This window comes from Nannobrachium achirus (genome assembly GCF_963921795.1).
Source record: "Nannobrachium achirus genome assembly, chromosome: 11".
In the NCBI taxonomy this organism is placed as follows: domain Eukaryota; kingdom Metazoa; phylum Chordata; class Actinopteri; order Myctophiformes; family Myctophidae; genus Nannobrachium; species Nannobrachium achirus.
The window spans coordinates 17,913,219-17,926,650 of NC_137820.1; the positions used below are offsets into that span (position 1 = coordinate 17,913,219).

The 13,432-nt window shown below is 43.3% G+C and overlaps 1 protein-coding gene across 1 annotated transcript in view; it reads left to right on the forward strand.

The window, feature by feature from the left end:
- The window catches only part of megf11 (multiple EGF-like-domains 11), a gene marked incomplete at its 3' end in the record, with an annotated part of 100,142 nt that overhangs the window by 37,910 nt on the left and 48,800 nt on the right, over positions 1 to 13,432 (forward strand). Inside the window, exons 5-9 of the mRNA XM_080736580.1 lie at positions 3,856 to 4,102; positions 4,503 to 4,623; positions 7,777 to 7,913; positions 9,463 to 9,675; positions 10,212 to 10,386. Coding sequence (XP_080592706.1) covers positions 3,856 to 4,102; positions 4,503 to 4,623; positions 7,777 to 7,913; positions 9,463 to 9,675; positions 10,212 to 10,386 — 893 coding nt within the window. The remainder of the gene's footprint in view (positions 1 to 3,855; positions 4,103 to 4,502; positions 4,624 to 7,776; positions 7,914 to 9,462; positions 9,676 to 10,211; positions 10,387 to 13,432) is intronic.

Consider the following 13,432-nt stretch of genomic DNA (forward strand, 5'->3'; position numbering starts at 1 on the left):
AGAGGCTGATGGACTGCTAAACCAAGCTGCTCATCCATTACCAGGGCCACTCACCCACCCACACACATCAGATTTAATGTAGCAGGGTCGTTTACGTGGCAGTAGCTCAACCTTTAGGGAACTCATCCATGCCAGTCTCAAGGCCCGGTGCAGATTAGATCAAATCAATAGCCACCCCCTGCGAGGCCCTGTAACATGGTCTCTGGTCCAAGCCGAGAGGCAATAGTGCTCAGGCCCAGCGTTCCAGGACCCCCTTCAGGGCAGAGCTGTCTGAATCAAGGCAAGATGATCATCCCCTGCTGTGTACCTGGCAAAAAACAGCCTTCAGTGACGACCATGAAACAGCTTTCATTAAGCTCCCATTCCGGTTGATCACTGCTCTGGCAAGGAGAAAAGCATACAGGGAGGGGGCCTAGTGTCTTTACATTTATAACCCTGTCTGCTATGATGGGAGAATCAATAATGGAATATTCACTGTCCCGGTAGCTGTGCCAGCCAGGATGTCAAGCTGGGCTTTTATATGAGGCAATACTGTTGCTGCTGATCCAGGGACACGAGGCTGTATCAATCACTGGAATCACCACCAGATCTCCCAAAACCACAATTACCCTCCTCAGAATGAAGAGGGCCCATCCAGAGACTGACCGTTATCATATGACTAAGCAATACATCTAACCTTCAGCTTACTTGGCTATGGCTTATTGAGTTTTGCTAAACAGACTCAATCCCTAGTGGCCTGTAAGAAATGCTTGGTCAGAACGAGCGATAATATATACACTGTCTTTACACCAGTCCCCCGGCGACTGCACAGTATTGACGTAGCATCTCAATGAGCTATATACCTTAACACGCATAAGGCAATTAAGTTATATTACTTTACCAATCTTCTTGAGTGCCAATTCCAGTATTCAATTTGGCAGTCTAATCCTGCTGTTTAATATCTCCATCGAGATATATTTGACTATGGTTTCTGTACTTACACAGTTATCTCAGGACATCAACGCGGTTCCCATCAGGGATTATTCAGTTATAATAATGCCCTCAAAGTATTACTGTATATGTCATGGTCAGGGGTGTGGCACCAAATTCTGGGCCTGGGGTACAAGGATTCCCTGCGTTTCAGCCATTTAGACTGGGAACGCATTATTACGCATTATTTTGTGCATTAACTATTGGAAAATAGCAGATATACAAGCTCACAGCGCTGCAAGCTTGTAGATGCTATTTTAGAAAATTTGTGCAAGTCTTTGAATATATCAAATCCTTCTAAGGTTTTTTGAAAAAACGATGTTGCTATGTCAGTGGTGGACAAACTTTTTCATGTGCCAAAAGGATATGTATTTGGCCACGGACCCCCATCTCAAAATATTTAGCTTCAGGGACCCCTCAGAAGCTACATTTGAGTTACAAACGTTCGCTTAAAAAATACATATATTCAAAGATTTGCACACATTTTCACGACTTTTCAAAAATGCTATTTTGCAATAGTTAAAGTATAAAATAATTAAGGCTCCTCCACATTGGGCACTAGTAACTCAGTCCTACTTAACCACCCCCTTGTGGTGGTTATGGCCCCTGGTCATGGTCAGTACCTGGTGAATGACTGTACTGTAGATTTAGAAAAGTACAGAAAATCTGTATTCACTGTTAGGGAGTTGGCAGCATCATGGTTATTATTATGAGTGGCTCTCAGATGCAACTGCAACACAAGTACCAAATTAAAATATGAGGTCAGCTCATTAGTTCTTTTGTAAGATTTTTGGCTTTTGTTTACATGTGGTTTTACTCTGCGTTTAATGGTTCTTCATGAGTCCCTCGAGCCAGTTTGCTGATTTGGGTTCCAGGTTTTGCAGATTAAAATGCAAAAAAATGATTTATTTGCACTTTTACCCTTTATTTTTTAATGGAAACATGGAAACATTACATTCACTCAGCCTACAGTCTTATGAAACTAGTAAACAGTACCAGTAAAGTCAGGGTAGGATAACACTTAATTAATCCCCCAAGAGGGAAATTCAAGATTTGATCTTATTTAATTTAAAAGAAATGTTATGATAGCTTTCATGTTACCATTTTAAAGGACGACTTCACCACTTTTCAACCTACAGTATCTTCATATAATTGGTCTTCACTAATGTTCATGATAAAATAGCACAATTCTTTTCAACTGTCTCTTAGGAGGGCTGTGGGCAGTTCTGAAACCCAGCTACTGTACCAGTGACATCATCGTTAGACAGATTAGAATGGTAACTTTTAAGGAATAGAAAGCCTGCAGTTTATTAGCTTGGATTCCCCATCGAGGATGTCACTGGTTGGTGGGTTTCTGAACTGGGTTTCTGAACTTTTTGTGCTATTTTCTTTTTAATTAAAGGTTTTTATCACTGGTGATCTGGTCATCTCCATCCATCCATCCATCTTCAATCGCTTATCCGGAATTGGGTCGCGGGGGTAACAGTTCCAACTCAGATTTCCAGAGTTCCTTATCTCGAGCAACTTACTCCACTCCCTCTGGGAGTATAGCGAGGCGTTCCCAAGCCAGTTTGGAGATATAATCCTTCCATCTGGTCTTTGGTCTACCACGGGGTCTCCTGCTCTCCTCCCAGTGGGACGTGCATCGAGGACCTTCCTAGGAAGGCGCTTGGGGGGCATCCATACTAGATGCCCGAACCACCTAAGCTGACTCCTTTCCAAGTGTATAGGAGCAGCGGTTCTACTCCAAGTCTCTCTTCGGTGATTGAACGTCTCACCCTATCTCTAAGGGAGATACCAGCCACCCGTCTGAGGAAACCCATTTTGGCCGCTTGTAACCGTGACATTACCGCCACACTTCATGACTCTATAGGTGAGAGTAGGAACAAAGATTGCTCTGTAGACAGAGAGCTTTGCCTTCCGGCTCAACTCTTTTTTCTTCACCACACCACGGTGAGATTTAGCGATCGCAAAACCATTCCTGCTGCTCCAATTCTCCAGCTGATCTCCTTCTCCGTCTTCCCCTTTCTCATTCGTGAACAAGACTCAGAGGTAGTTAAACTCTTTCACCTGGGGTAAAGCCTCATTCCCCACGTGGACTGCACAATCTTTGAAACAATAATATGAGCTTCTCTTAATCAATATTGGCTGACCTAGATATCTGTTGTAATATCATTCACTTATTATCTGTCAGGGTCGAGAACTCTCAGGTTTCCAAAGGGGTTGAAGTTCAGGCGTAGAACGAGACAAAATCAGGTTTATTGAAACAAAACTAAAACCCAGAAGGTCTAGTAAAGCAGTCTTTCACAATCAGAAGGTTAAAGTTGCACAAAATTGAGTACCGTTAATAATAACTTATGTCCAAGTTATTCACCATCAAAGACCCAGAATGAACAAAAAACAGGGTTTAAGTGCACATACATCCAATCAAGGAAATATCACAGAAACAAGTCACAGGTGTAGAGTGAGAACATACGGTACCGTAACCCAAAAACGAGGCAAATACATTTCTTGAGAGCAACCAAAAAGTCCCAAAGTCCCTTGACCCATGACTTTTTCTTTTTCTTCTCACCCGCATTTTTTTTTTATTGTATCTCTTTGCCAATTATAGACAGGTAAAATAACACCTGAATGTCACATGTGGTGACTACTGTATGGATACTAGGAATGATAAACAAAACCTTAGACATGTCTGATAAAGAGGCAGACTGAGATTTCTTCAGTGCCAATCAAAGGTGAAAAGATGGCACTATTACGTTCACTGATCACTGTGCCTCTGTGTTCTTCTGCTCATGTCTTTTCCATTTGGTATTGGTTCTTTGTTCTCTGTTGTTCCATTTCATCCCATTCTGTTCCAACTGATGTCACTTCTTTCTGTGTCCGCAGGCTGCGAGAGTGACTTCTGGGGACCTCATTGCAGTAACCGTTGCCAGTGCCAAAACGGGGCTAAGTGTAACCCCATCACAGGTGCCTGTGTTTGCACCGATGGCTACCAAGGCTGGCGCTGTGAAGAACCCTGTGAGCATGGCTACTATGGCAAGGCATGCCAGCTACCCTGCCAGTGCCTCAATGGCGCCACCTGCCACCATGAGACAGGCGAGTGCATCTGTGCACCGGGCTACACAGGAGCTTTGTGAGTATTAGCAACAGGGTTTACTGAATCGGGCTGGGTGATATACATGTATATATGTACCGGTATATGAGGATGGGTCGTTGGGGTATTTCACCCCCAATTATTTTGTTCTTTTCTTGATTACATGGAGACTAGAATTCATGGATATTTGTTTTGTTTTTGTCGCATTCCTAAGCCAATAATTTGATGACCAGCAGTGGTTCCCTATGCTTCATGCTGCTTTATGTTTTGCCAGTCAGTCTAGATGAGCGGCATATGATGCATACCCTCTGTCGAAACTAACAAACGATAATATGGTGATGAGTTTATGTATTGTGGATGCACTCGATGGGTCATATAGTCCTTGTATTGTGGACACACTGTATAGTGACTATGTCTGAGTAGTCTCTTCTCTTGGCAGCTGTGGAGAGCGGTGTCCCTCAGGTAGCCATGGGCTCCAATGTGAGCAGCGATGCCCGTGCCAGAACGGAGGAACATGCCACCACATCACCGGAGAGTGTTCCTGCCCTGCTGGATGGACGGTAAGCCACAAGGGAGGGAGGGTAAGGAAAAAGGTAAGGAAAAAGGGCATACTGTACGGTAAGGGTGTCAGGGGGTTCCTCTCAATACCACCATCTTGAAGGATGTCTCAAGTCGTAATTTGCTTGTTGAGGATCCGAGGAGAGAGGAGAGAGGAGCCTCCCTGGGAAGCTTGGAGTGAGGATGCAACAAGTGGATCCTTTGCTGAAATGTTTTGTCTGAACCATAGACTGTATGGACGATGGGAGCTCTGACGTCACCCGTCGGCTTCTACGGGCCCATTTTGAAGCCACTATTTCAGCTAATTCAACTCCACCATCTTGGAATTTTGTGATCCCGAAAGGCAACCAGAAACAACTGCTATTGGATTGAAGTGCAGTGAGGGTGGGTCTTCACTCATAAGGACCAGTAGAAGCCCTAGAAGCATACCCTGCTTTATCATCCATTATAATCATTTACAAAAACATTTTTTTTTTACTTTTAAGTCTAGATTAGACGTTAAACTAGCAACGGAAACATAAAGTATTTATGACAATGTCTAGTGAGGTAATAAAATCAAGTGTAACGTCCAGTCAAATACCCATTCAATGTAATGGCATGAAACATCCTCTGCAACCAGCAGGAGGGGAAATAGTGACACCCTATTGGCCATTAATGAGAACTGCAGAATTGTAATGACTTAAAATATCTCGGGGACTCAAGGACTTAAAATATCTCGGGGGCCTGGACTACTTCAATGGAACAGGACCTGAAGGTCTGGAGGGCACTTGCCTGGAATGCCAGACATGGGAGAAGATCTCAAGAGGCGGCTGTTCGTACACTGAAGTCAGTACTGCTGTATGGGGCTGAAACATGGACCCTCACAGCACAACAGGAAAGGACCACAGCAGAAATGTGGTCCTTTATGGGATCCTACCATGGGTAACAGACAAAGAGAGAGAAGGATGAGCCCAACCCAGGGCAATGCCAGGAAAGGCGTGACAGCTTAGCTAACAATGCTGCAGAGCTCAAGACCCTGATGTTAGATAGGAGATTGTGGAGGGCAGCGATCCAGGAGTCCCGAGTTGGTGTTTAGACCACACTCTCGCGTTGCATTGCATTGCATTGCATTGACTTCCTTATTGGCTTCATATCCAGTGACGGAATTTTGCCTTCTGGTCTGGTCGTTATTGGCTGCCCGTCTACTTCTTCTTTTGTGTATCATCGTCCTTGATGATCGGTGGGCGGCTATTTTTATTTCACAATATTTCTTGGGATCTAAACGCTATGCTCTCTGGGAGATGGGAACAAAAAGGCAAGGTACTTATGGACAGCAAAAGGATAGTATAGAGCCAACAAAAAGTTTTTTATGTTTTGATCATGTAAGTGTGGTTATTTTAAAAGGTGATTGATGATGAATGGCCAGAACTTGGAGTAATGCTTTACACAATTTTACTGAGAGTTATCCCCCACCTGTCCCCTGATCTAATGAACTTCTGAGGTACTCCTGTGGCCTACTGGGAGGGAGTGTGCACAAGAAATGTGGCGCTGATCGGTCCAGCGATTTGCGAGATGAGCTCCAGACACGCAGCAGACACAGACACACAGACATACAGCAGTAAGACGCCTAAAGGCGAAAAGCTAAGGGCGAGGTCGCACCATGTCTTGGCCATCTGTCCAAAGGGATTTGGTTTTCCTGGCATCACAGGGATCTCCATATAAGGCAATAAAGGGATTTGGTTCCCCTGACATCACAGGGATCTCCATATCTCCATATATGGACATAAAAGGGATTTGTTCCCCCGGCATCTTAGGGATCTCCATATATGGCAATAAAAGGGATTTGGTTCCCCTGACATCACAGTGATGTCAGAGTGTGATGTCAGAGCGTGAGAGTCAATCAACAAAAAGACAAGCGTTACCCATACAGTCACGGACAAGATGTGACGGTTCTGATAGTGAACTGACAACTACACCAATGGGAAATGATTTAATGAAGAGGTCAAACATTCAGCATATATAGTACAAGTGATGTTCTTAATTGTTCTTTTCACTTTTGTTCCTTTGTGTCAAACATACCCGTGGTGGCACTATAACAGCCCACTTTATGTATATTTTCACCTTTAGGTTTTGAACCCTAAGTCAGAATTAAAAGGAGCTTCCTTGGGTCATGACGGCTTCTACGGCCCAGAGCTTAGAGGCAGGGGGCATTGCTGTCTGGTATGGAAATAACCGCCTTCGGCACCTACTACGATGACTTTGGAAGAAGGTGGACCATTCGACTGAGCATACCATAGTGAGCCCCCTTACGCTACTGTCGGACAGCAGATGCCTGAAGGCAAAAAAAAGAAAAAAGGAAGACAAGCAACAACCCGGAAACGGTCTGTTTGAGATGATGCGGTCTGGCAAGCGCTTGAGGTGTCTCAAAGCCAGAGGCTTTAGGCTTGAAAAAAAGCTTCTACCTGGCAGCTTGTTAGAGAGACAAACAAGGACAAAAACAAACAAGAAAAAATAAGAAAGAGAAAAGTGGGTTGGCATTTAAAACTGTAGTCTCTCTATAGTGTGATCAGTGTGGCTGCACAACACTGAGTTGGACATTTGATGATAAGAACCCAATATTTCACAATGTATATAGGCCTACTGTTGATGTTACTACGACTGCTATAGTATAAAAATACTACAGGGAAAATGTTGTTTTGCTAATATATAATGTAGATATGAGGTAACTGGCACATAAATGCTGATGTGAAATACTGCTGCTTTAGTATAAAAATACTTGGCACTGTTCCTAAACTTATATACTGTAAGTGTTTCTGCTTTAGTGTTTTCTGCAGAAAATGGCCCTGCCTTATTTTACTGTACACTTGTACTTTTTTCTCTTGCCATTATTATGTTATGCAGAGATGTTGATAGTTGTTGAAGGCTTCTTCTTATGTTCTTTTTTATTATCTTAGTTTCTATTACTGTCAAATATGTTTGTACAGTATGTTATATCATGTGGCACAGTACTTTTGAGGACCTCACATAGGCCTTATTGTATTTTGCGTCTTGTACGTGTATACTTCTTGATTCTTGATACTTGATTCTTGACAACACACTGAATGAAGTTGCCCTGGCTTGCTACAGTTATACAGGATGTATTATAAATGAGGCCCTTTGCCGGTTGTTCTCCACAGGGCTCTGTTTGTGCCCAGCCATGTCCATTTGGCAAGTATGGCACTCATTGCAGCAAGGACTGTTCCTGTCGTAATGGGGGCCTTTGTGACCACATCACGGGTCAGTGCCAGTGTGCGGCTGGCTTCAGTGGACGGAGGTAGGCAGTTTACACCCGCTGCCAGACACATTTTGACAGCTTGGTTATTTTTTGGAAAAACATGCTATGAAGTAATTTTACTCTGCAAAGTTTTGCGCTGTCACTTTGAAAATGGGTCAGGCAATGGTATGATTTATTGATTTTAGTATTTAATGCAGTGAAGTGATTTCTGGCAGAACTATTCATACACTCATATGTCAAATTATTATCTTTATTGATTTGTAAAGAAAAGCTAAATGCAGGAATAATCTCTTCCTTGAGATAAAGTAGCATTTGTAAATGTCCATTAGTCCATTTGAATGTGCACTGGAAGCTCTTAATAGGAGTGTTTATGTATAATTAATCTCCTATTTCATGCTGGCCAGCAGGTTTCCATGTCTTTAGCCACAATTCATCCTCCTCTACTCCCAGCCTGTCCATTGATCTCACCACAGGCAACATGCTGTTTGGATCTCACTCATTAATTATAAGTAATGGGCTTTTATTCGGGGCCCATTGAAATCCACAGATCTTTTTAGTTTTCTGTGCCTGCCGGAGCGGCCCAGAGCGGCCAGGTTTATTAGTTCAGCTAAAGCAATTGTCTCCTGAATGAAAACACTTCCTGGACAAGGACTTTCCTTTTCTTTATTATTTTGCAAAATTACCCTCATTCATTTTGTCGGTGGCAGCTGAATTAACCTGCCAGGAATAATCTGAGATTGTATTAGCCCCCGCCCACCCCTGCCTGGTATAATAATATCAGCGTCCCCTGATAAGACTAAAGCCGATGTAATTTAAACATGAAACATCACGAGCCCATTTGATAATTTAATTGAGCTATTTGTCTGCTTCCTAATAGCTGCGTTGGACACTTGAGATTGATGCTCCGCCAGGATTGTATATTTAAGTTCTAGTAAAAGTCACTCCCCAGGTCTTCTTAAACACTGCTCATGGAGAGTCTTCCCCAGTTCCCAGCCCAGTTATTGTAATTACTGAAGCTGATGACAGGTGCAGTTCCTTGGCCGACCCCATGTGGAGGCACATCATGTCCCTGCCTTCAGACAGCGGGAGGCTGTACCTTCAGGGCTTCCCACACAAACCTTATGAAACAAAGACACTGACCTTTGACCACATGAGCCTGGGAGTTTGATCTTAAAATTAGCTTATATAACCAATGACTCAGACATAGAAAAGGATCCTCATCTTTCATATAGCCAAAGAAGTAAATGAGACCTGGAAGAGAACGCCACTTGTGGGACTAGATTAGTCTACTCCATGTAGTGTCACCTGAATACTAAGTAGTGGTAGTAGCAGCAGCAGTAGTGCTAGTACACAGTAAAATCCTGAATCTAAATGTGACTCTTGGAGTTACATTTACACAGAAATGTGCTGTGTAATAGTACTGTAGCAGTAACATCGATAAGTATACTGTAGTAGCTGCACTAGAAATGTACCGGTAACAAGTTTATTACCGTAACAGTTATTTTGGATTTTAATTTACAATAAACTTACATTGTCTCTCACTGGACAATTCTATATACTTTCTCTATCCTCTGCACCTAAATCCTAGGTGCCAGGATGAGTGCCCAGTGGGCACCTATGGCCCCCAGTGTAACCAGAGGTGTGACTGTCAGAACGGAGCAAAGTGTTACCACATCAACGGAGCCTGTCTCTGTGACACAGGCTTTAAAGGGCCCAACTGCCAGGAGAGGTTCTGCCCCCCGGGTCTCTATGGACTCATCTGTGACAAATACTGCCCCTGTAACACCACCAACACACTAAGGTAAGTGAGACATCACATCAGCATATGATCACACCCAAAGACAGACAGACCGACCGCCAGATCTGCCCCAATTACACAATATTCCACCGGAATGCCCTGAAGCAAACCCACCCAGAGCCTCATGAATAAAGACCTCTCCAACTCAAGTGTTCCTCTTTCCGGTTCTTTACTTCCAAGCCAGTACACGTTTAGAAGTCTTGGCACCTCTTCGCCGTGTCACACAGTTACCTTTTAATCGCGACCTTTGCTTCATTCATTATTTCTCAGCAGCATTCATAGTTAATGCAATGTTAATGCTCTGATTCTGCCTGAACTTGGGCGCTGTGCTGAAGCTGTATAAGTCATTACATGATGAAGGAGAAAAGGGGCATCTCATCCATCTGAACTGAGCACGTACATGCAGAGATAGATGGGCTGCTGTCGGGGGAGAGCTCGCAGTTTTATTCTTTCCCTGGAAACAAAGTGTTGATGCTCATAATGTTGAAACTCTCAGTGTTGAAATTTCATCTGTCTGCATCTCTTTCTCTGGTTCCCAGCTGCCATCCTCTGTCTGGTGAATGCACCTGCTCTGCAGGATGGACAGGGCTCTACTGCAATGAGACCTGCCCGTCTGGCTACTACGGAGAGGGGTGCATGTTGCCGTGTAACTGCGCCAACGGAGCTGACTGCCACGGTGCCACAGGTGCCTGTGTGTGTGCCCCCGGATTTATGGTGAGTGTTCACGTGATCACCCAGCGGCATAGCCATTGAAACCGCTAGTCATTATTGGTATAACATTGACTGCATCAGCTTGTTTTTCCCGCCTTTGTTTTATACTTTGATTTTAAGAGAGAAAAGGAGAAATCATTCAGATTACATTTTGTTATGATTTCTGAAAATTCAATGATGCTTTTGTCCGTCAAGAGGACATCATAATATTATAATGTCCTTGCATAAGACTGTTGGTTTATTGTCAATGGGTTACCACCTGGTGTTAAAAGCTGATTCTAAAACGGTTAGTTCCAATACTTGATTCTGATTGGCTGGTTTCTGTTTAGACCAGTGTCTAAATCACACGATAATCCACACCCTGAATCAGTTTATATCAAACCCAGGTGCGTTATTACTTTCCACAGTGTTGTGAAGCTGAAGTTGCTGAACTAGAGAAGGGAGCACTTTATTTTCTCTCAAATCCTGCCGTGCGGGGCTTCTAAGCACCACACGCGCATGTAGGACGGTAACTGAGTGACTCCGGGCGGGGCTTGTAAAAACAGAAAGCGCCCCCTATCCCCATTCTTTTTAAGATTCGTTTTTGGGCTTTTATACCTTTATTGATAGGACAATAGACTGACAGGAAATGGGTGGAGAGATGGGGAGAGACACGCGGCAAAGGTGACTCACCCCGCCTCTCAGCCATTATAAAAGGGTTCCGCTCATTGTTCCGCCGGTCCGTTGTTCCATGTAGCGTCGGCAGGTTAGTTACTCGTCACGGTTACTGAGGTTAGGTTTAGGGTTAGGGTTATTGCTTCATTTTCCCATAGTGGACATGAAAGGAGAAAAGTACCAATGGTACCTAACTTCCTGCGGCTGTGTATAAAATTAACCACACTAACAGAGAATTGTATGAATAGGTTTGGGACTATACTATAATGATGCTAAAGAAACAGATTTGTTATGCTTTTTAATTCTACAGTAATACATTCTACACAAGTAGAATAATTTAACACTAACTTCTATTCCAATTGTATTACCTGAGAATAAGCTAAATGATTAGATCATCTCTAATACCAGTTGTCCCTGTTGTCAGAGTACCAGTTGTACCCATCGGTCTGTGTCCCTTTTACACCCATAATGGAGATTTCTATATCTGTCTGCCTATGTCCCTTTTATGCCCGTACTGTATATAGAGTTCAGGCATGCCCAAATATGGACAGCCTTTGATGCGCATCTCTCCCCGTCTCTCTCTCTCCCTCTTTCCTGTCTATCTTCACAGGAAACAAAGTCTTATGCACACCTGATCGGCTCAGAGATGGTTGCTTAGGCAGGGATCAACGTATAGAAAAAACAAAATGACCCGCACACCGTCTGCACTTGCATACTATGTTTTTTTTAATATTATTATTTAAGCAACGTTTTGCTCACATAGACCTTTAGATGACTGAAGAAGGTCTATGTGACCGAAACGTTGCTTAAATAACTAGACTGCACTCTGTCGAGGTGCCAACTTGCTTCACTTTTTATCCTTTTTTCCCCAATGAATTCTCAGGGCGACATGCAGGGCGAGGTCGCGCCAATTCTTGGCCATCCGGCCAGTGATGTATATCGGACTAGTTACCATATGGAGACCCCTGGTACCCATATATGGAGATCCATGTACTGTATGGTACATCCATTGTATGCCCATACATGGAGATCCCTGTCTGAACCAGCCACACAGATATGGGTGGGTCTTCCTCCATATATGGGCATTCCCATATGAAGTCCTGTTAGATATGGGCTTAATATTGATGACATCAGGGATCTCCATATATGGGCATAAAAGGGATTCTGTTAGAGTGGTTCCAATGACATCACAACATACAATCCCTTGTATGCCCATACATGGAGATCCCTATCTGAATCAGCCACACAGATATGGGCCATGTCTTGGCCATGATGACATCAGGGATTTTCATATATGGGAATAAAAGGGATTCTGGGGAATACCCATATATGGACTTTGACATAGGTGATGTCACCTGTGATATCACCTGTGATGTCACAGTGTTGTGTCAGGTGAACCACAGTGTCAGGCATGACCTACAGACAGACAGACAGAGATACGCGGACAGGATGTGCCGGTTTTAGTAAACCTACGGTCGCAATTAGGTAAAATAGAGATTGATGGTCCTTGGGTATTGTCTTCTCGTTTTGACTTTGCACTATTTAAGCTCTTCCCCTTTAGAGCTTGATATGGTCATTACGGGCCATGTATTTGGTGGGGCAGAGAATAGGGACTAATACCTGGCTTCGGAAGTGTTATGTCAGTCAAGATTAGATTTCTTCTTTGCATGTAAAGATATATTTCAAAAATGTTAAAAAAAGAATAATAACATTCTATATACTGTACATGGTTTAATCACAAAGCCATTTACTGTTCTGTCAATTAGATGGCCATCCCTGATAGAGGTCAACGTCTTGATCACAAGACTATAGAGATAATGTGTACCCATTCGCGTGATGTTTGGACAAAATCTGAAACCGTAATATTAAAAAAAATGTTTTAGAAAAATTAAGCCTCCTGGTGGCGTTAAAAGGCCGTCGTGAACAGACAGACGGATGGACACGCGGTCGGACGCATATGGACGGACTAACAGGGTGCAAACTACTCGGCTACGCCTTAGAGACAATTAAGCAAATTACTGGAGCCCCACAGATTCCGTGGGAGTCAGTGAAGGGCTTTGTTAGAAGCAACACCACACTGTATTCTGAAATAAGTGCAGCTAAACTTGAAAAATATGTTTAAAAAAAGGATACTATTAATCACCCACGCCCAATCATCATATAATATTGATCCCAAGCCCGGCTTGATTATGCAACTGTTTCGATTGCATATGCACCTCAAAATATAATTGGGAGCTATTGTGCGAGTTCAAATTGTGCGGATGTTCGTTGAGAACCAAAACAAGCCCTAATCTTAACCTTTCCATTCTGAAAAACAAACGTGCCTTCCCCTGTGAGCTGACAGTAGCTCTGGTGCTATAGTGTGAAAATAGTTTACTCATTTACACAATGGACA